Raw genomic sequence first — 20953 nt, 5'->3', positions numbered from 1 at the left:
GGTGCTGTGGGGACCTTTCAAACACTCCCCCCCCCCCCCCAAACCCCTCCTTCCCCTTCCCCTTTCCCCGCCCCATCCCCTTCCCTCCGGCTCCGGAGCCGCCGGGGGAGGTCCCGTCCCGGCGGCCCTCCCCTGCCCTGCCCGGAGCCACCGCGGCGGGGCGCTGTGGAGGGCGGAGGGGTTGAGCTCGGTTCCGGTGCCCGTTCCGGTGCCGGTGCCGGTACCGGCGGCAGAGCCATGCTGAGCCGGCTGGGAGCGCTGCTGCAGCAGGCGGTGGAGACGGTGAGCAGGAACGGGAGCGGGAGCAGGAACGGGAACGGGGGGGTTCTGAGCGTCCCTGACCCCTGTCCCGGTTGTGCACAGCGGGAGCCCAGCGTGGACCTGCTGGAAGCCTTCACCGAGCACTGGAAGGGCATCACCGGCTACTACCTGGAGGCCACGGGTGAGTGGGGTGGGGGGAGAGGGTCCCGTGCCCTGGGATGGGGTCTGTGTGGTGTGGGAATAAAGTCCTGTGGCCTGGGAGCGGGGTCTTTGTGTCCTGGAAGGGGGGCCCCATGCCCTAAGAGGGGGTTCCATAGCCTGGGAATAAGGTCCCAGTGCCCAGGAGGGGGTCCTGGTGCCCTGGAATGGGACCCGTTGGACTGGGACGCATGCTCTGGTTGGCACCCTGTGCGGTAGCGGGGCACCGTGCTGATCCTGGTACAGGGCAGCTGACCTGGTTTGGGGGGGCTTTGGTACGGGACACCGAGGAGGACTTATCCAGCAGGGTGCTTGGCCTTGTGCGGCCCTGACCCCCCCCCGCACACCACTGGGGTCAGCATGAGGGGTACTGAGCTCCGGGGAACACATCCCTTTGGGAACACGCTGCTTTGGGGGGCACCAAAAACGGGACCTGGGGAGCTCCATCCCTTTCCCCAGCAGGGTCTCGGTCCTCCCCGCTCGGCTCCCACATCCCCCCCTCCTCCCGGTGGGGTTCCGGGGCTGGCAATGGGCAGCTCCCACCGGGCCCGGCCGCTCCGGTAGGCCAGGAGCGGAAGGGGAAGCTGGGAGCCCGTCCGCGCATTGCCATCTAGCGTCGTCCCCGCCATGGAGCGGGATTCCGGGCCGGCACGGCTGGGGAATGCTCCCCGGGGTTGGGATCTGGGCCCCCCCGCCCCGTGCATGGCTCCCGTTGCCTTGGGGGGCACGCACCACAGCGCCCAGTTCCTGCGCCCGCAGACGAGAGCATCCCGGCCAGGCAGACGGACATCCCCTGGCGCCTCAGGCAGATGCTGGACATCCTGGTCTATGAGGAGAAGCAGTTCCCAGCGGGAGAGGCCGGGCCGTGCCTCGAGTACCTGCTGCAGCACAAGGTGCTGGAGACCCTCAGCACGCTGGGCAAGGCGGAGGTGGGTGCACCAGCACGGGGAGAGCCATTTCTGGGGGGCTGAGCCCCCTACACAGCAGCACCCACTGCCCTTCCCGGCTGCTTTGCGTGGTGTTGCTCTGGCCCTTTGGTTTTGAAGCTCTTCCAGCTGGGCAAGGGGAGGTTGTGGAGTGCGACCTTGGGATGCTTGGCTTTCCTCAGGGGATTGCTCAGTGTAAGATCCCCATTGGAATCCTTTCTGCTGCTCTTCCAAATGGCTCTTGCTCCCCATCCCATTCCTGCCTGCAGGAGAAGGGTGTTTTCCACACCAGCAGCTGTTTGCTTCTAGACACCTCTCCAAGTAAACACTGCCCAAAACATCACAGGGTTACAGAGCAGTTTGGGTTGGAAGGGACCCCCGGAGGTCATTTAGTCCAAATACAACAACTCTGATCTTCTTCTGTTGCTAATAATAAGTAGGCTCCATATAAATAGCTTTTTATTCATCCAATAGCAGTTGCTGAGCTTCAGGAACGTGCTGCTCCTTCCATGGCTGGCAGGGTTTGGATATTTGGGGTGCTGGGTTTTAACATTGTGGGGAAAGGGAAATAATCCCCTTGGGATAGCTCAGCGTAGAGGAGTTCAGTTCCCAATTGCTAAAGGGAGTCAGGGGCAGGGCCGGGGTGGGGGGGGTCCTTTTACATCATTTTGGGGGAGCAAAAGCAAGGTCTGTGCTGAGGGTGTTGGTGCAAGCCCCCCGTGCTGGCCGCTGGGTGACCCCGCGGGCGAGTGGGGGTGATGACAGGGGAATTGGGGTACGCAGACAGGTAATGGGGCCCTTGCTGATGCTTGTCCCCATATCCCCCCCAGTACCCGCCCGGGATGAGGCAGCAGGTCCTCCTCTTCTTCAGCCGGGTGCTGGGCCAAGTGCAGCACCCGCTCCTGCACTACCTCAACGTGCACAGGCCGGTGAAGGTGAGCCCCGGACACAGCAGCGGTGCCACCGGCGGTGGCGGTGCTGGGGCTGCCCAGATCCCTGCCCGATGCTGCTCATGGTAACGGGGCAGGGTGGGAGAGCACCCAGCACCCGCTCCGTGCCCTGCAGAAGCTGCTCCAGCTCAGCGGTGACCGCCTGGGCTCCGGCTTGGAGAAGGAGGAGGTGCAGTTTGTGGCCGTCCTCTGCATGAAGATCAAGCAGGATCCCACGCTGCTGATGTACATCCTGGAGGTGAGCAGCCCCTGGGTGTGTGGGGCTGTGTATGGGGTCGTCTGTGGGGTTCGTGGAGCTTTTCCACATGCTTTGCAGCTCCATGCCCAGTGCACAGCTCCTCGGGGTGAGGGGCATGCAGGCGGTGGCTGTGATGCTCCTCCTCTCCAGGGCAAAAGCATCCCGAATGGGATGAGAGCCAAGGAGCTGCCGGCCATGGAAGAGGGTACGGAGCATCCCTCCGGCCCTGCCTCGGGCTCCCCCCGTGCCGAGCCCTCCCCACCACGGCGGGACCACAACTTCATCACATCCCTGGTGGGGCTGTGCAAGAGCAAGGTACAGAGAAAGGGTCGCAAGGAGGGGCCGTGGTGCCTGTGTCCGCATGGTGCTGCCTCTCCTCCTCCTCCTCCTCCTCACAGAAGGGCCGGGTGGCGATGAAGGCTCGGGAGAACCTGCTGCTGCTGGCGGGGCTGGCGCAGGAGGCGGCTGCTGCCTGCCTGGTGCAGAGCAGCGCCCTGTGCCCGCTGCTGACCCAGCACCTCTGTGACCTGCACAGCGCCGTGCCCGCGGGCACCGACCCTGCCGATGTCCTCGCCATGGAGAGGACAAGCTGGAGGTGAGGTGGGCACTGCGGGGGGGGGGGGGGTGTCCCCTGGCACCCTCAGGGCGCTGCTGCAGCCCCGCGTGCTGTGCCCCGCGCAGGTCGCAGGGTGCTGGGGATGGCGCTTTCCCCGCGAAGGAGAGCGTGGCTGCCTTCCTCGGCTGGCTGGATTACCTCGATGAGCTGGTGCTGGGCGCACACCCGGTAAGGAGCACCCAGCTGCTGGCTCCGAGCAGGGGCAGCGCCGTGCCCGTGCCAGGCTCAGCCCCTGCCTTCGCCGTAGGTTGTGGCAGAGGCCATCGCTGGGGCCGTGGAGGAGACGTTCTTCCAGGGCATCCTGCGGCCGCAGCTCCTGCAGGTGTGAGTGTCCGGGGCAGGGCTTGGAGCTGGGTGAGCTCCGGGGTCCCGTCCAGCACAAACCAGGCTGTGGTTCTGTGCCCCCTGCGGGGCTGGGAGCGCGGGGTCCCCGCTGCGGTGCCCCCCCAGGGCACCCTCCCGCATCCCTCCCATCCCACAGGTCCGAGCGCGCGGTGCTCAGCGCCACGGCCATGCTGGTGGGCACAGTGCGGCAGGTCCGGGCTCCCGCCCTGCTCCGGCGCCTCGTGCTCTTCCTGCTGGGGCCAGACCAGCACCCGGAGACCCCGGGGGACGCCCCCCACTCCCTGCGCACCCACCTCATCGACCGCTGCGACCACCTCTGCGACGAGGTGAGCCCCATCCTGCTGGGGCGCGGGCGGTGCCGTGGGGCTGTGCCCATATACCCCCTGCTCCTCGTGCCCCAGATCAGCCTGGCCAGCCTGAGGCTCTTCGAGCAGCTCCTGCAGAAGCCCCACGAGCACATCGCACGCAACCTGGTGCTGCGGAACCTGGAGGCCAGGGGGTACCTGCAGAGAACCCCCCTTGTCCCCGAGGAGCGCGGACCCCCCGAGCTGGAGCACGAGGAGGATGCGCTGTGAGTGAAGGGGAGCAGGGCAGGGTAAGGTGCGAGCCCCTCTCTGCCCACCCTGCTGACACCCCTGTGCCGGCCCCGCAGGGACCTGGAGGAGGATCCTTACTTCACCGATGGATTCCCAGACTCTAGCTTTGGGATGGTGAAAAAGCTTCCATCAGGATCAGCCCCATCAGGGAAGGGGCAAGTGAGCGAGGTGGTGAGCAGGTAGGGATTCCCAGGGGTTCTCCCAGCATGGGGGGGCTGCATCCCTCTCCCCATCCCTCTCCCATCACTTCCAGCTTCCTCTGCCTGGTTCCCGAGGAGGCAAAGACCTCCTCGTGCATGGAGGAAGGCGGCTACGACACCTACGTGCATGATGCGCTGGCAATGGTGAGTGTCTGGGGGGGCCCATGCCTGGAAGTGCTGGTCCCCACTCTGGATCCCACCCAGCATCACCCCCCCCACACCAGGTCCAGGCGTGCCGGGACAGCGCAGCCCCGTGGGGGTGGCCCAGGGCCCCCCGTCCCCTCGACTCCTGCCAGCCCGAAGTGGTGTTTTATGAAGGTCACTTCCTCAAGGTGCTGTTTGACCGGATGGCGCGGATCCTGGACCAGGTAGAGGGTGCCAGCAGGATGCAGGGGGTGGATCTGGTCCCCACCATGCTCTGCGTGTCCTGGGGGAGTTCTCCAAAAGGCTCTCCAGGCTGATGCAGCCTTTGTCTTGGCTGGGGTCAGGGGTTGAATAGAAGATGCTTTGGCTGTTGCCATGGAAACCACGTTGGATGGAGCAGCCCTGCTTCCAGCATCCAGGACCCCCTTAGTGGGAGTAAAGTCACCAAGAGCATCAGTGGTGTCCACAACCACTGTGGTCTTCATCAGGGACTGTAGCAATAGGACAAGGGGTGATGGGTTCAAACTGAAACAGGGCAAGTTCAGGCTGGAGATAAGGCAGAAGCTCTTCCCTGTGAGGGTGCTGAGGCGCTGGCACAGGGTGCCCAGAGAAGCTGTGGCTGCCCCATCCCTGGCAGTGCTCAAGGCCAGGTTGGACACAGGGGCTTGGAGCAAGCTGCTCCAGTGGAAGGGGTCCCTGCCCGTGGCAGGGGTTGGCACTGGATGATCTTAAGGTCCTTCCAACCCAAACCATTCCAGGATTCCGTGGTCCCGTTGGTGGGGATGGGCTGAGGTCCCTGTGGGGGGGTTGGTGACAACCAGCCGCTGCTGAGCACCCCCCCATCCCCAGCCCTACAGCCTGAACCTGCAGGTGACCTCGGTGCTGTCCCGCTTGGCCGCCTTGCCCCATCCCCACCTGCACGAGTACCTGCTGGACCCCTACCTCAGCCTGGCCCCCGGCTGCCGCTCGCTCTTCTCCGTCCTCGTCCGGGTAACGCCTCTGGGGGACGGGGACATGGGGATCCCCGCCCCGAGACAGGACCTGAATCTTCTCCCTCCCTCCATGCAGGTGATCGGGGACCTGATGCAGCGGCTGCAGCGCGTGCCCCAGTTCAGGGCTAAGTTGCTGCTGGTGCGGCGGCAGCTCCTGGGGCTGGTGCCGGGAGAGCAGTGAGTGCTGGGGCCACCACGGGGGGAAATGCCCCTTGGGGATGTTTTGGGGGTGTTTTACCCCACATCCCCCCCCCCATCACTCATCCCCCCCACAGGTTGGACCATACGATGCTCTTCAAGGGGGTGGTGGTGCTGGAGGAGTTCTGCAAAGAGCTGGCTGCCATCGCCCTGGTCAAGGGGCCACCAGAGGGGCCCCCCTGAGCTGCAGCTCCCTGGACCCCCATCAAGCACCCCCTTTCTGGCCGTGCTGTGCTGGCCCTGCGTGGCACCGCGGGAAGGGCACTGGGGAAGAGGAAGAGGAGGCTCCGAGTCCTTGGCCAACGCAGAGGTGCTGATGCCCAGCACCGGGCGCACCCCTCGGGGTGCAGGGTGCCCCCACGCTGCGCTCCCTCCTGGGTGGTGGGTTCCTGCTCCCCCAGCCTCAAGCAGGACGTTCTGGGGGCAGGATGGGCTGTGCGGGCTCGGTGCTGTCCTCTCTGCACGGGGCGATGCCTCGGCTGCAATAACTCAATCATGTCCCCATGGGGACATGGGGTGTGTGGTGCTGTGTGTGTGTGGCTCCTGCCTGGCAGGGTTGGTGCACCCCAGCCCCTGCTCAGGGTCCCCTGGGTGATGGGACTCTGCTGTAATAAAGCTGTGAGCATCACACGCTGCGTCCCTTCGATCAATGCAGTGCTGTCCCCCTGCCCAAGCACCCCCAAAACCCAGCTCCACACTCGCCATCCGCATCCAGCTCCAGTCAAGGGTGCAAGCAGCAGCAGCAGCCGGGTTTATTTCTGCTGTGCCTGGAGCTCAGCACCCCAAGCCCAGGACGCAGCACCACGTCCTGCCCCAAACCACCCCCTGGGGCTCTCCGCAATCAGGACCCCCACTGCCAGGGCTCAGCTGCGCACGGGCACCGCGGCGCGGAGCCGCTGCAGGATGCGACCCCTCAAGCCCTGCTCCTCCACGTGCCACCAGCGGAACGCGGGGCTGCGCGGCTCGGGGGGCTCAGCGCCGGGGCTGCCGGGCGCGATGCTCAGCACCACGTTGAAGCAGACGCCATCGGCCCCCCCGGCGCCCCCAGCGCGGTGCTGCAGCCCCAGCAGCCCCATCGGGCCCGGGGCGGGCGCGGGGCTCAGGCAGCCCCGCAGCAGCTGCAGCACGGGCAGGCGCAAGCCCCCGCGCAGCTCGGCCGGGGACGCGCCGCAGGCAAGCACGGGCAGATGCGGGGGCCCGGCCGAGGCCAGCAGCACCCAGAGGTCCCCGGCGGCCCCGGGGCAGGCGATGAGGAGGCGCAGGCAGAGCCGGGCGCAGGGCAGCTCCTGCGGCAGCGTCGGAGGGTGCGGGGGGCAGCGGCGGTAGCGCGCAGCGAGGTCCAGCAGGGGCAGGATGTCGGGGGCGCGCAGCGGCAGCGCGCGGGGGTCCCCTGCCCACCACGCGGCCTGCAGGGACTCAGCGTCGGCCTCCGCCAGGGTCTTCAGGGTCCCGCCTGCAGGCAGAGACAGCGATGTCCTGGGGTGGTGATGGGGGGACACGGCGGGACCCCAGGACCGGGCTGTGGGGTGTCAGAGCCCGGGTACAGGGTGGTGGGGCGAGCCAGGCATCATCATGGCGATGACGGGGGGCACTGGGACCCCAGGACAGAGCTTTCCAGGGTGTGCCTGTCCTGGTGATGGTGCTGGCAAGGGACAGCGATGCCCTGGCACAACACTGGCAGGGAACACTGGTGCCCATCACCGGGGTGGCAGGGGCTGATGATGATGCCCTGGCACGAAGGTGCCAGAGGACACCGGTGACCTGGCATAGGGCTGGCTGGGGATGCCGATGCCCATCACAGGGCTGGCTGGGGGAACCCACTGCCCCAGCACAGGGCTGGCAGAACAGTCCCGTCCTTCCCCCCATCCCCAAGGCACCGTCACGCACCAGTGGGGCGCGCGAGGAAGGCGAAGCGGATCCAGGCTGGGCCCCGCTCCTCCAGTGCCAGCAGGGTGAGGGGTTCACACTCCAGCCCCGTCTCCTCCTTCACCTCCCTCCTCATGGCAGCCACGATGCTCTCGCCGGGCTCCATCCTGCCCGCAGGCAGGTACCACTTCCCGCGGCACTCGGGCTTGGCCTCCTGCACCAGCAGCACCCGGTCCTGCAGGGATGGAGAGGGGTCAGTGGGCTCCAGCACCCATGGATGGGGGTCCCACGAGGCAAGGGGGGGTGTGCCTCACCTCTTCATTGAAGAGCACAGCCAGGACGACGTAGCAGACGTTCTTCCCCAGGCGGATGGGGTCGGTGGGCTGCGGGGGACCCTCAAAGCTGCCCCCCACCTCCAACCCGCCGCCGTCCAGCACCACATCCAGCTCCGCCACCGGAGCCTCCCCCATGGGCGCAGGGTCCCCGCGGGCCGGCTGGGCAGGTGGGGAGCACAGGACCCCCCTTAGGGGGTAGCAGGGTGCTGGGGCGGGGAGGGCACCCCCCAGACGTGCAAGCGAGGCGGGGGGGAGCCCCGGCGCTGGAGGGGATGGTGAGGAAGGGGCTCCGGTGACTGCGGGGGGCACGGGGATGCGTAATGCAGGAAGGGGTCCCCTGGTGGGGGGGTGCTGCTGGGGAAGGGCTTGCTGGACTGGGGGATGTGGAGGGGGGTGTAAGAGGGGAAGGATCTGCTGGGCTGGAGGGCCACGGAGCAGGGGAAGGGCTCAGTGGCTTTGGCGATGTGGGGATGGGGGCAGTAGGGAAAGGGCCAGCTGGACTGGGGGACTCCCAGCGGGGCGCAGCAGGGGCTGTACGGGGGGAAATAGTACGGGAAGGGGTCGCGGTGCCTGGGGAGGAGGCGGGGGGGGCTGCGGTACGGGAAGGGTTTGCTGGACTGCGGGAGGCATGGGGGGGCGCGGGACGGGAAGGGCTGGCTGGGCTGGAGCGGGCTGTAAGGGAAGAGCTGGCTGGACCGGGGGATGGAGGGAGCGCTGCGGTACGGGACGGGCTGGCTGGACTGCGGCGTGGCCGGGAACCTGAAGTACGTGAAGGGCTGGCTGGACTGCAGGAAGCACGGGGGCAGCGGGCGGCTGGACTGCGGGATGCTGGGGGACAGCGGGCGGCTGGACTGCGGGATGCTGAGGGGCAGGGGGCGGCTGGACTGCGGGATGCCCGGCGGGGAGCTGGGGGGACTGGGCCAGGGCTGCGGGGGCCAGGGCGTGCTGGACTGCAGGGGGATGCAGGGGAAGGATGGGGTGCGCGGGAGGGGCTGCGGGGTGCACGGGGGCGAGGTGGGCTGCAGGGTGATGGGCGGTGATGGGGGATAGGCTCAAAGGGGAGACGTGCCAGGGACAGGGTTTGCAGGGTGCAGCAAGGGAAGGGTTTGGGGTGCGCGGTGCAATGGGGCAAAGTTTGGGGGATTCAGGGTGCAATGGGGCAGCGCTTGGGGTGCTGCGGGGTGCAACGGGGAAGGACGTGGGCTGCGGGGCGCAACAGAGGAAGGATTTGGAGTGCAGGACGCAGAAGGGAAGGGTTTGGGGGGTTAAAGTGCAATGGGGCAGGTTTGGGGGGGTTTAGGGGTGCAATGGGGCAGGTCTGGGGGTGCAATGGGGGGGGAAGGTGCCCCCCGCACGCCGTAGCCCCCCCACCCCCGGTTTCCCCCTGTTCCCGCGCATGCACCGGGACACTCACCGCGTCACCGGCCCCGCCCATCCCGCTCGCCGCTCATTGGTTAGGCCTTAAAGCCAGCTCGCTTCCTATTGGTTGGTTGTGGCGCCACTTCTCGCGCGGCCGCGGGAAAGGGTTTGGTCTTAAAGGCGCCGGGAAGGGGCGTGGCGAGGGTGGGGCCCGTGGCGCCGTTCCCGTCTCGTTGCGCCCATTGCAGAGCGCCCCTCGCGCCGCGGTGGCGCCGTGGTTACCGGCACCGCCCTGCGCCCGTCACACAGCGCCCACCGCACTGCGCCCATCGCATTGCACCCATCGCACTGCGCCCATCGCACTGTGCCCATCGCATTGCACCCATCGCACTGCGCCCATCGCACTGCGCCCATCACACAGCGCCCACCGCACTGCGCCCACCGCACTGCGCCCATCGCACTGTGCCTATCACACAGCGCCCACCGCACTGCGCCCACCGCACTGCGCCCATCGCACTGCACCCATCGCACTGTGCCCATCGCACTGCACCCATCGCACTGCGCCCATCGCACTGTGCCCGTCACACAGCGCCCATCGCACTGCGCCCATCGCACTGTGCCCATCGCATTGCGCCCATCGCACTGCGCCCACCGCACTGCGCCCATCGCACTGCACCCATCGCATTGTGCCCGTCACACAGCGCCCATCGCACTGCGCCCATCGCACTGCACCCATCGCACTGCGCCCATCGCACTGCGCCCATCGCATTGCACCCATCGCACTGCGCCCACCGCACTGCGCCCATCGCACTGCGCCCATCGCACTGTGCCCATCGCACTGCGCCCATCGCACTGCGCCCATCGCACTGCGCCCATCGCACTGTGCCCATCGCACTGCGCCCATCGCCCTGCGCCCATCGCATTGCGCCCATCGCACTCTGCCCATCGCACTGCGCCCATCGCCCTGCGCCCATCGCACTGCACCCATCGCACTGCGCCCATCGCACTGCGCCCATCGCACTGTGCCCGTCACACAGCGCCCGTCGCACAGCGCCCATCGCATTGTGCCCATCGCATTGTGCCCATCACACAGAGCCCATCACACAGCGCCCATCGCACTGTGCCCATCGCACTGTGCCCATCGCACTGTGCCCGTCACACAGCGCCCATCGCACTGCGCCCATCGCACTGTGCCCATCGCACTGCACCCATCGCACAGCGCCCATCGCACTGCATCCATCGCACAGCGCCCACCGCACTGCGCCCATCGCATTGCACCCATCGCATTGTGCCCATCGCACTGCGCCCATTGCACAGCGCCCATCGCATTGCACCCATCGCACTGTGCCCATCGCACTGTGCCCATTGCACAGCGCCCACCGCACTGCGCCCATCGCACTGCGCCCATCGCACAGCGCCCATCGCACTGCGCCCATCGCACTGTGCCCATCACACAGCACCTATCACACAGCGCCCATCACACTGTGCCCATCGCCCTGTGCCCGTCACACAGTGCCCGTCACACAGCGTCACACAGCGCCCATCGCACTGTGCCCATCGCACTGTGCCCATCGCACTGTGCCCGTCACACAGCGCCCATCGCACAGCGCCCATCGCATTGTGCCCATCGCATTGTGCCCATCACACAGTGCCTATCACACAGCGCCCATCGCACTGTGCCCACCGCACTGTGCCCGTCACACAGCGCCCATCACACAGTGCCCATCGCACTGTGCACATCGCATTGTGCCCGTCTCACTGTGCCCATAGCACGGTGATGACTGCACTGTTACCACCAATGGGAGTCCCCGCTGTGCTCCCGGTGCTGTTGGCACCGTGCTCCATGGACGCGCTGCTCCTGCCCTCCAGAGGACCCTTCGGGCCGGTTTCCCTCCCGCAGCAGGGCCGGACGGAGCTGCCGCCGGGGTCTGAACCTCTGTGCTGTGAGACCCAGTTCTGTGCGAGGCTGCCAGCGCAGAGCCTGCGCCAAACTCATCTCACCGGTGCCCCCGGCTCTGCCCCCCCCAGCCCTGGGCCACTGCGGATGGGGATGGAGGGACCGATGCTGCACAGGAGACCCAGAGGCGGGTGCTGGTGGTGCCGGTGGTCCCGGCTTGCTGCACTTTTATTCCCTGCTCCTGAGCTTCTTGGGGCAAAGCACCAAACAAGAGCTGCCCGTCCCCATCTCCCTGCAGCACCGCGGCTGTGTCCGAGCATCTTCATCCTCATCCTCCTCACTTGCATCCCCACAGCACTCCCACAGCCTCCCGCACAGCACAGAAGATCATGCTGTCGAGCTGCAAGGGTGCAAACAGGGGTCAGCACCGCTTCCCCCCACACCAGGACCCTTCCTCCACAGCCCCTCACCATCACCCACCCACCCGGGCACAGAGCTGCTGCGTGGTCCCGGGGGGGTCTGTGCTGTGGTCCCGGAGCTGCGCGATGTGCTCCGGCGAGAGGAACCGCTGCTCCACACTGATGGTGCTGGTGAGGGTCTGAACCTGCCCGGGGACATAGGAATCAGCAACCAGGGTTCAGCCCTGCCTCTTTTTCCCCAAGGGGCTTTGGCAAAGCTTCCCCCAGCCATTGACACCATTTGTGGGGGGGGGTGTCAGAGCTGCCTACCTGGTGTGGAGCCCCCGCAGGGACCAGCACCGCGTCCCCCAGGCACTGCAGGAGGGTCCAGCCGCTCACCCCGCACTCCTGGCGCAGCCGCGTCCGCAGTGAGAGGTCCAGGTAGGGACCAGGCTGCTCCTCCATGGCCGCCCCGTCCTGTCCTTGGTCCTCACGTGCCTGTAGGGGACATGGGGTGAGAGGACCCAGGGGCAGCGGGGTTGTGCCCAGGGGTGATGGCACCCACCTTCTGCAAGAAACCCTGGATGCGGCCGGCATCCTCAGCACGGAAGATGTGCCACAAGGCACCGGGGCAGCTGCCAGCATCCCGGAGCCGCTCCTTCAGGGCAGCATCTACATCCTCGGCTTGCAAGAGCATGGCTGCAGGAAAGGGGGTGCTCAGGGGTAGGACCAGGATGGGGGTACCCCCCCCCCCCACTGCTCCTGCCTTACCCTGCTGAGCCGCCGGCTGCCCAGCGTGCACCAGGATGTTGATGGAGTCGGTCACCTCCACCGTCAGGGCTTTGGTCCCAATGGTCCGGTCTTGGGGCATCACGCCTGGAATGTGATCACCCATCGTTGGCACGGGTAGGGGGGACCCCAATTCACCCCCAGGCCTCCAGCACTCACCATAGGCTGCACAGACACGTGGGTGCAGCCAGTGCTGGACCCAGTGTCCCTGCAGGTACGTGCCCAGGTTGAGGCGGCCGCTGGACCCGCAGTACTCAGGCAGTGGCAAGCTGGCACTCAGGTTGGTGGCCCTGTGACACAGGAATGTTGCTCAAGCGGCACCACACTCCTGCAGCTCTGCCTCCTGCATCCCACACCGGGATGCATCTTGTTGCTGCAGGATCCGGTACCCAAGTGGCAAGGGGAAGGGGCACCCACGCTGGTGAAGCCTCTGCCATCACCTACCGACACAGATCCATGTCCCCAAAGCCACTTTCCAGCTTCAGCAAGTCCCCACTGCCCTGGTCCAGCTCCGGGGATGCTGTGGGCAGGAAGCACTGCATCACACGGGGATGCAGGGATGGGGATGCAGGGGTAGCGATTCTGGGCACATTGCGGGGGGGGGGGGGGGATGCATGGGCTGGCTCCCCACCTCTGGAATAGCGCTTGAGGCCCAAAGACTCATCCACCACTTACCTGCGCTGGCGGTGAAGCCATCCCAGAATTCCTGGCTGCTCACCCGGATGCGGGTGTCCGGTGCCCGCAGGTTCACCACCTCCAGCACCCGCTCCATCCCGCAGGAGCGGAAGGATTCGGGCCCCCACAGCCGCTCCTCCAGCCGCTTCTGCAGCCCTGAAACCAGGACAGGCTGCCGGGGCAGCAGGGGGGGCTCAGGAGGGCCAGGATGCGGCTGGGGGGATTCATGGTGCCCCCATACATCCCTAGGGAGCAGGGCGCTCACCTCGCCCTGCCGCCAGTGCTCCTGGAAGAGCTCGTATTTGGCAGCGTGGCCGGGGTCCTGCAGCCACAGCAGCCCACTGGGAGCCAGGATGCAGTGGGAAACGGGGGGACTGGGTGGGCTGGGGGGGTCGGAAGCACTTGGGGGACTCATCTCGCCCCCCTCCTCCTGCTGCTGGATCTTCCTCTCCACCACGCGAGCGATGATGCTGTCCAGGATGCTGGTCAAGTGGCTGTCCTGGGGTGGGGAGCATTCCAAGTGGGTCCCCCCTCAGCCCATTCTGACCCCCTCCCAAGCCCTCTGGAGGGCTGGGGGCACGGGGTTGGGGCACCAGGACTCACGCTGGGCAAATCGGGTGAGACGGGGGCAAACGCCATCCGCACCCCGTCCTGCCCCAGGCACAGCTTCACAGCGGTGGAGGCCAGGAGGTCGCAGAGGGTGCCGGGGTGCACGGCCCCGCGGGGGGGTCCCTGCCCTGGTGACCTGGTCCCCTCCTCCGTGGTCCCTGGTTGGGGGGTAAAAGGGGTCAGGGCTGCCCACATCCCCTCCAATGCTCACCAGCGCCCTGTTGGGATGCGATGGAGCATCCACGGCCCCCCCGGGGCAGGGCTGTCCCCAGGCGGGGAGGGCACAGCCGGCCCTACCTTCCTTGGTGGGTCGGGAGGTGTCGGTGCGGCCACCGCTGGGCGGGGGGGTCGGCACCGTGGCTCCCGGCAGCTCCTGAAACAGCCCGGTCCATGCAGGCATCATCCCCCATCCCCTGCCTGGCACCATGCAGAACCCCCCCATGCGTCCTATTGTAGGGCTGCATTTGCACCCCCTTTTCCCCCCATACCCACAGCTCCCCCGTACCTGCCTGCTCCCGGGGGGGGGCTCTGCTGGGCTCTGCTCTGCGGCCCCTTCCCCGCAGGGGCAATGAGACTCGATGCCAAACTGGGCTCGGACCTTGTGCAGCAGCTTCCAGAGCCGGGTCAGGACTGGGGACAGGGGCGCAGGGAGGTCAGAGCTGGGCAATGGGCTGAAGGGGGGGGGGGTCCTGGGGTGGGGGGCACACTCACCACGTGTGGGGATGAACTGTGTGGGGATGAGGGGTGCGATGGGGTGGGCTTGCCCAGGGATGCACTCAGGCGGCCACGCTGGACCCTCTGCATCAGAAACGGGGTGTTCATCCCCGCCGAGCTGACACCCCCCTTTGCAGCCCCCCTTCTGCGGCCATACCATGTCCGTCAGCCCCCCGCCTGCTGCGGTGGCACTTGGGGCACATCTGGAAGCCACATCTGGGGCAGCTCCAGTGCGAGTTGAAGAAGCCGCGCTGGCAGGAGTCACAGAGCTGGGGGGCTCCTGCCCCTCGCCTCCAGGCTCTTACCCCTACGGGAAACACAACCCTCAGCCCCTCGGCCCCCGGGGTCACCCCAGGCCCCAGAGCCCCCTTACCCTCGGGGGCTCCTGCCCACACGTCCCTGTCCTTGCGGACGGCCTCGCAGAAGGGGTCCCCCAGCACCCGCAGCAGGTACTTGGCCAGGCAGAGGCTGCTGCCGGTGCTCCGGATCCCTCGCTCCGGGCTGGCCGCTTCCAGCAGCTCCTCCTCGGCCTCCCCCAGGGTGCAGAAGCCATCGGGGCTCAGCTCCCCGTCGGCCCCGAGGGCAAACCTGAGGGAGAGGGGACAGGAGGGGAGGGCTTGAAGCGGGGTGATGGAGAGGATGCTCCAAAGTGCGGTGGTGAGACAAGATGCTTATGACTGGGGTGGTAGGAAAGGGTGCCCCATCCGGGGGTGACTGAGGCGGATGTTCTAAAGTGAGGTGACCGGGGAGGATGCTCCGCGCATCCCAACACGAGTCCCTCACCCCGGCGGGGCCGTGGGCCCTGGGGCTCACCTGCGGAATCGCAGCAACCTGCAGGAGCTCTCGGGTGCCTCCTCTTCCTCCTCCTGCTCCCGGCCGGGGCCCCGCACGGCACGGCCGGAGCAGGCGCAGCAACGAGGGATGCTCCGGGGCAGCGCGGTGCAGGGCTCGCTCTGCAGCCACCACGGCTCCCGCGGGCCTGCGGGGGACACGGCGCATGGGGACACAGCGGCGGGGGGGCACGGGGCTGATGTGTCCCCACGGCACGGCGGGGGCTGGAAACTGGGGCAGAAAGTAGGGCTGGAAAGTAGGGCTGGAGAGCTGCGGAGGTCAGGCTGAGCCGCCAGCGCCTCCCCAGGGAGGGCTCCAACCCCGCGGGGGCACTTGCCGCCTCCCCAGGGCAGCACATGGAAGATGCTGCGCTGCTCCAAAGAGGCGTTTCTCTCTCTATCCCAGTCCCAGGAATCGCTGCCGGACCCAGCCCCATCAGGAAAACCCTGGGCACAGCAGGTTCCCCAGCCCTCACCCTGTGCTGTGGGCACTGGGAGCCAGGATGCAAAACTCCCCCCCTCCATGGATGGGGCGCTGCCACCACGCTCTCCCCAGTCCCACTGCACACCGCTCTGCCTTACCTCCCTCTTCCAGGTCCATCCTCCTTTTCTCCAGGGCCCCTCTGCTCTCTGTGCCACCACCCTGGCATGCCGCAGCCACAGGCTCAGTGGCTTTAGTGCCCCTTTTGGCTGCCCCAGCACCGTCACCAGCACCATGGGCTCCATCGGTGGTGCTGTGTGGGCGCTTGGCCGAGCGCTTGCCCTCTGCGGGTGTCTCGCAGCCACCGTCGCCATGGGGTGACTTGGAGTGTGGCAGCGACTGCTCCGAGTGCCGCGTCAGCCACGTCTTCTTCAGCTTGGTGTGGTTGCTGGGGGGAGGCATGGCCAGAGGGGGCTCGAAGGGACCGAGCACCCCACAGCCCATCCCCGGGCACCCATCGCATCCTGGTGTGGAGCACAGACAAGCTGGGGGATGCTCTGGCTTGGCGTGCACCAACGGGTGATGCCCATCCGTGAGTGGAGGTGATGGGTTTAACTCCCCTGGTCCAGGCTGGAGGCTTTGGTACACCAGGTCTTTGGGCTCAGAGGGCCTGCCTGGCCCTGGATCCATGGGGAAATGGGTGGCATGGGGCCGGGTACCCACCCAGGGACCACCCCTGTTCCCCGCCACACTGGGGTGCAGGAGGAAAAAGGGGTGGCTGGTGTTGGGGGGAGGCGTGCGGGCATGGGGAGCACAGCCACCCCTCCATGGGGCACCGGGTACCACCGTGTCCCCATCCCTGTCCCCATCCCTGTCTCCATCCTGCTCTGCCTGTCCCTTGCCCAGCAGCTGCAGCGGTGCCTGGTCCTTGGCCGGGGGGTGGAAACTGGGTTCTTTCTTCAGACACAGCTCCTGGAGGGGAGCAGAGGGGTCACGTCACCCCAATGCGGGGCCTCATCCCCATCCATCACCTGCAGCACTGGGAGATGGTGACCGGGAGCATCCCATGGCCCTGCCTCAGTTTCCCCACACCACCCTCCCAAGCTGGGCAGCTGCTTCCCAGCCCCAGTTAACCGAGCCTGTGGGGTGCTGGAGTCACCCCTGCTGTGTGGGATAGGAATGGGGAGCCGCGCAGGCACTGCCGCACCCATGGGCTGGCAGCTCCGCATCGCGCCGCCTCCGTGCTATCCCTCAGCCCAGGGTTTGCATCACCCCACCCTGGGGGCCTGGGACCCCCCTGCCATGCTGCAGGAGCCGGGGGCTGTGCCCCGCTCCAGGGCTGCGGATGCTGGGTGCAGCCCAACCCCAGGCACTGGTGCCAGCATCGCCTTTCGCAACCCCACCACTCCCAGCCTGGTTCAGACCAGGCTGGCGCTGCCATCACCCGAGAGCCCGCTCCGGAGCCAGCCCTGGGAACCATGGGATCAACCGGGCTGGAACAGAGCTTTGAGCCCATCCAGTCCAACCATTCCCAGCACTGCCACGGCCACCCCTGTGCCCCATGGCACTGAGGCCTCGGCTCCATGGGGTGTGAACGCTTGCAGGGCCGGTGCCTGCAGCCCTGCCCTGGGCAGCCTGTTCCAATGCTGAGCACCCTCTGGGGCAGGAATTGTTCCCCAGCTCCATCTGAACCTGCCCTGGTGCAGCTTGAGGCCGGTTCCTCTTGTCCCATCACTACCTGGGAGCAGGGACCACCACCGGCGCCGCCATCCGGCGTTCCCTACCTTATTCCCTGAGCCGGAGCAGCCACCGAAGGGCGCCGGAGCCTCTTTGTCCCTGGGAGGGACCCCCAGGTAGAGGGGCTGTCCCCAGGCCGGGGGGTAGGAGCCCAGGCACCATTCCAGGCCAGCGAAGCGCTCGTCGCTCATCACCCTGGATCCCTCCGTGCCGCCGCCGAGCGGGGGCTCAGCCGGGGCCGCGGGGGGCAGCAGCGAGGACAGGAGGAAGGGGCTGTGCTTGCTCTCGGTGACGAAGGGGCAGTGGTGCAGAGCCGGGGCCACACCGTCCCTGTCCCCCGCAGCGGCCCGGGGCTTGCCGGGGCGCGGGGTCCCCATCCCCGGCAGGGGCAGGGGGTACCGGTGGCTGTAGAGAGCCAGGGGGCCCAGCACGGCCTCTGCCCACCGCGGCCCGGGGTGCTCCTTGCAGGGCTGCCCATTGCTGGGGGGCAGCAGCGTGGGGAGCTCGGCTCCGTCCTCGGGCTGGCACAGGGCATCCCGCAGGCACGGTGGGGCCGGAGGGCAGAGGCAGCCCAAGCGGCCACATGGTCCCAAGCATCCCTCGGGGCCCCTCCAGGGGCACCCCTTCTCCGTCCCATAGCTCAGCTTGCCGGGCTCCGGGTAGCCCGTGAGTCCCAGCTCAGCAGCGCTGTGGCTTGGGAAGAGCATCCCGCTGCTTTCCATCCCGTCCTGCGCTATGTCCCGGGCTCTCCTCCATCGTGGGGGTGTCTCCCCCATCCTCGCGTCGCTGGCCATGCTGCTCCGCCACTCATGTGGTGCTCCCAGGCTGGATGGACCCTATGGACAGGGAAACGGACATGGATAAATGGTGCCGTGCACGGCTGCACTATGGGGAAACTGAGGCACAAGGATGGCGGGGTTGGTGCGGGGGGGGCTGCTTTCAACCCCCGCAAGCTCCGTCCTCTAACGCTGATCCCCATCACAGCAAGGGAATCCCAGTTTCCCATGATCCAGCTGCTGGTGTGAGGGTTCCGACCCCATCCCATCACGTCCCATTCCATCCTCCTGTGCCCAGCCTGGCCCAGCGCCTGCTGGCACGCAGCGTAGGGAGGCCTTGCCCCGCGCAGGTATTTGCCTCCGGGCAGGGCTGGGTTGTGCTTCCCAGGAGGGTTTGGAGCAAGGGGGAAGCTCCCAGCGGCCCCTCCTGGTAGAAATGCCTGCGGAGATCCGATGGATTAACACGGCTGCGCCACCCGGGAGTCCCACACGCAGACGTGGGACACGGAGCCAGCCCTCGCGGGAGACGCCGGTCACATCCCTCCCCATTGTCCCAGCGGCTGGAGGAGCCACCGGGGACAGGCACGGGGACCGCTGGGCTCCAAGGCGAGCCCGCAGCCCTGCTGGGGTAGGACAGAGCCACCCCAATGGCCGGGCAGGGACAGGGACAGGAGCGTGCATCCCCAGAGCCTCCCATCCCCATCGCATCCCCTGCCATGGGGCCTCAAGGTCCCCATTCCCATGCTGCCATCCCAGCCCCTGCTCAGGAGCACCTGGAAACACCTGGAACACACACACACACGCACACACACACTCCGCGGAGCGCTGGGCCCAGCTGCACTCTCCCATCCCGCCCCACACGGGAGGATGCTCCAGCACGTCGGGTCCCAGACCGCGTGCCATGCCCGCTCCATTGGGCTCACCAGGGTGATGCTGTCCCCTGCCCTTCACCCCCTCCAGAGCACCACAAAGAGCTCCATGAGCACCCCCCAGCGCAGCGGCTACCTGGAGGGTCCATCAGGGACCCCGAGGACGCGCAGGGACCTCCCCCAGCAGCACCGGCTCCCGGAGAGGCGCAGCCAGGCAGGAGCACCTAAACCCACAGGCTGAAGGGGTCCGGCTCCGGGATCTGGAGGAGGCAGAAGGCCGCCCGCGCTGCCCTGGGGGTGTTCTTCTCCGAGCGCTGGACTTTGTGCTCCATTGGCCTTGGGTTCCCCGTGCTCCCCCCGCTGCCGCCCTGCGAGCTCCGGCTGTGCTGGGACCCCAGGAGAGGGCACGGGCAGAGGCGAGCGCGGCCGTCGGTGGGACCAGGCGGCTCTGAGCACGCCGGGGTGCAGCGGCGCGGGGCAGGACGTGGATGCGCCGCAGCCTCCGCAGGCAGGGCCGGCTGCTGGCGCCGGAGCCGGCGCGGTGCCGCTGGTGCCACCCAGCCCCGGGGGCAGCGGTGGCCGTGCCAAGGGGAGGTGTGCGCTGCGCTGGGTGCTCTGGGTCCTGCCCCGGCAATGAAAGCGCCTTTTGTTCAGCAGCGCGGTCGAGCCGCCCCGGTGCCGATGAGAGACACCGGGATGGGAGAGACACTGGGATGGGCCCGGCGCTGCAGCCCTGCGGATGGGGTGGATGGATGGATGGGGGTGGCACGCCCGGCACAGGGCATGCGGCCGTCCCGTGGGGTGGGAGTCCCCCGGGGCTCGTAACCCCGTCTGTTTTGCCCAAGTATTAAGGATCTGGCCCCAATCCATGGTGCTACTTGCCCATGCAGCAGCCCAAGGTCACTGAGTTGTAGCTGAGCCTCATCCCACTGCCACCATCCCTCCGCCGGCTGCCTGGGATGAAGGCAGAGCTCCTCTTCTCCCCTCCCAGTTGCAGAGCCCATGACAGTCAGTCAGGAAGGGGCAGGGTGAGATTCAAGGGGCTGATGGCAGAGCACGAGGCTGCTGTGATAGCATCCTACCAAGGAGAACTTGGGACACTTACATCCTTCGCCCAGGGAGAGAACCAGGACCCATCAGCTGGTGGGTGTCACCCCCCCAAAAGCACCAGTATCACCCAGCACCAACCCCAGACCCACCAGCACCCACATCCCACTGCAGCTGGGTGCATGGGGCAGCAGCCCAATGGGGCTCCCAAGCTGGGAACCCCCATTCCTGGGCTCCTGGCATGGAACCAGGCTGGTGCTGACGCAGGTTTATGTAACGTGCGTCCCAGGGACACTCTGTGCCGAGCTCCAACGCCTTTACAGCAACCACAGCTCCCCAAGCAGCTGATGAACCACGGGCACCTGCGGGCACCGCGCTTAACCCTTGCTGACCACGGAATGGGGCACCGGGTGCCACCAGCCCCTATTGCACCTCCAGAATGGGGGAATCCACAGCGGGATCCCCTCAGGGCCCACTCGACACCAAGGGGAGGGTCTGGGGGGCTGCGGTGCCCGGCTCCTGCTCACTGCACCCACTGGGTGCCAGGGAACAGGGAGGGGACCCAGACAGGGCCCAGGGCGAGGGTGAGCCCGAGCCTGCCTGCAATGAGAAGGTGCTGAAAGACAAACCCTTCCCATTCCCTCCCTCCACTCCATGGAGATCACGGCTCCGGCTGGGCTGATGCAGCCAAAAGGGCCTGGAGCAGCTTGGCATGGCCGGATGGGTCAATGGAAGCACAAGAACAGCCAGAGAGAGGATGGACACAGCACCCTGATGCTGGGAAACCACAAGGAGATGCCACAAGCAGCCCCTGGAGCAGGGAAAAGGGGGATGATGCTGGAGAGATGGGAGGGAATTTCCCACCCTGCACTGGGGCAGCATCCCTGGGCCTTGCCCTCCCCATGCCCTCGGCTCGCGGCCATGGCCGGGATGCTCCTCCTGTGCCACGGAGCCTGAGGCCCTCACA

General features: G+C 67.3%; 3 protein-coding genes across 5 annotated transcripts; 1 reads left to right on the top strand and 2 right to left on the bottom strand.

The window, feature by feature from the left end:
* The first annotated feature begins 148 nt into the window (after positions 1-148).
* FHIP2B (FHF complex subunit HOOK interacting protein 2B) lies at positions 149-6292 on the top strand. 3 transcript variants are annotated; one of them, XM_065659161.1, is made up of 17 exons: positions 149-282; positions 364-442; positions 1219-1352; positions 2216-2320; positions 2451-2573; positions 2724-2888; positions 2972-3168; positions 3255-3357; positions 3437-3513; positions 3671-3860; positions 3936-4105; positions 4187-4309; positions 4384-4474; positions 4555-4698; positions 5324-5464; positions 5543-5643; positions 5742-6292. In XM_065659161.1, exons 1-17 carry the CDS (start codon positions 238-240, stop codon positions 5845-5847), a joined length of 2094 nt encoding a protein of 697 aa, XP_065515233.1. In that variant the 5' UTR covers positions 149-237; the 3' UTR covers positions 5848-6292. The 3 variants fall into 3 exon arrangements, with proteins under 3 accessions (XP_065515233.1, XP_065515232.1, XP_065515231.1); XM_065659160.1 differs by having other exon boundaries at positions 1219-1388; positions 3969-4105; XM_065659159.1 differs by having other exon boundaries at positions 150-282; positions 1219-1388.
* Positions 6293-6392: 100 nt separating this feature from the next.
* Positions 6393-9326, bottom strand: NUDT18 (nudix hydrolase 18). The gene is made up of 4 exons (XM_065659067.1): positions 9280-9326; positions 7845-8024; positions 7552-7765; positions 6393-7117 (listed from the first exon to the last, which is right to left on the bottom strand). The coding sequence occupies exons 1-4, from the start codon at positions 9298-9300 to the stop codon at positions 6528-6530; spliced, it is 1005 nt and encodes a 334-aa protein (XP_065515139.1). The 5' UTR covers positions 9301-9326; the 3' UTR covers positions 6393-6527.
* A 2034-nt stretch (positions 9327-11360) lies between these two features.
* HR (HR lysine demethylase and nuclear receptor corepressor) lies at positions 11361-19190 on the bottom strand. The gene is made up of 18 exons (XM_065659109.1): positions 19076-19190; positions 17342-18130; positions 15719-16529; positions 15120-15285; positions 14464-14894; positions 14304-14390; positions 14098-14222; positions 13890-13965; positions 13587-13750; positions 13249-13482; positions 12984-13155; positions 12753-12828; positions 12468-12598; positions 12291-12395; positions 12085-12218; positions 11850-12017; positions 11606-11725; positions 11361-11521 (listed from the first exon to the last, which is right to left on the bottom strand). The coding sequence occupies exons 2-18, from the start codon at positions 18086-18088 to the stop codon at positions 11459-11461; spliced, it is 3810 nt and encodes a 1269-aa protein (XP_065515181.1). The 5' UTR covers positions 18089-18130; positions 19076-19190; the 3' UTR covers positions 11361-11458.
* Between the last annotated feature and the right edge of the window lie 1763 nt (positions 19191-20953).

This window comes from Lathamus discolor, chromosome 22, assembly GCF_037157495.1.
Source record: "Lathamus discolor isolate bLatDis1 chromosome 22, bLatDis1.hap1, whole genome shotgun sequence".
In the NCBI taxonomy this organism is placed as follows: Eukaryota; Metazoa; Chordata; class Aves; order Psittaciformes; family Psittacidae; genus Lathamus; species Lathamus discolor.
Note: the sequence above shows the minus strand (reverse complement) of the source record. Positions and strands in the feature narration are given on the sequence as shown.

Excerpts from the sequence above, each read along its gene's own strand:
- NUDT18 (XM_065659067.1), bottom strand. The coding sequence starts at position 9,300 with ATGGGCGGGGCCGGTGACGCG. Across the intron at positions 8,025-9,279 it reads TGGGCGGGGCCGGTGACGCG|CCGGCCCGCGGGGACCCTGC; the intron begins GTGAGTGTCCCG and ends CCACCTGCCCAG. Across the intron at positions 7,766-7,844 it reads CTGTGCTCTTCAATGAAGAG|GACCGGGTGCTGCTGGTGCA; the intron begins GTGAGGCACACC and ends CCATCCCTGCAG.
- FHIP2B (XM_065659159.1), top strand. The coding sequence starts at position 238 with ATGCTGAGCCGGCTGGGAGCGCTGCTGCAGCAGGCGGTGGAGACG. Across the intron at positions 1,389-2,215 it reads GCACGCTGGGCAAGGCGGAG|TACCCGCCCGGGATGAGGCA; the intron begins GTGGGTGCACCA and ends TATCCCCCCCAG. Across the intron at positions 3,514-3,670 it reads CGGCCGCAGCTCCTGCAGGT|GTCCGAGCGCGCGGTGCTCA; the intron begins GTGAGTGTCCGG and ends CCCATCCCACAG.
- HR (XM_065659109.1), bottom strand. The coding sequence starts at position 18,088 with ATGGCCAGCGACGCGAGGATGGGGGAGACACCCCCACGATGGAGGAGA. Across the intron at positions 13,483-13,586 it reads TCTCACCCGATTTGCCCAGC|GACAGCCACTTGACCAGCAT; the intron begins GTGAGTCCTGGT and ends TCCCCACCCCAG. Across the intron at positions 12,219-12,290 it reads GCAGCCGGCGGCTCAGCAGG|CCATGCTCTTGCAAGCCGAG; the intron begins GTAAGGCAGGAG and ends CCTTTCCTGCAG.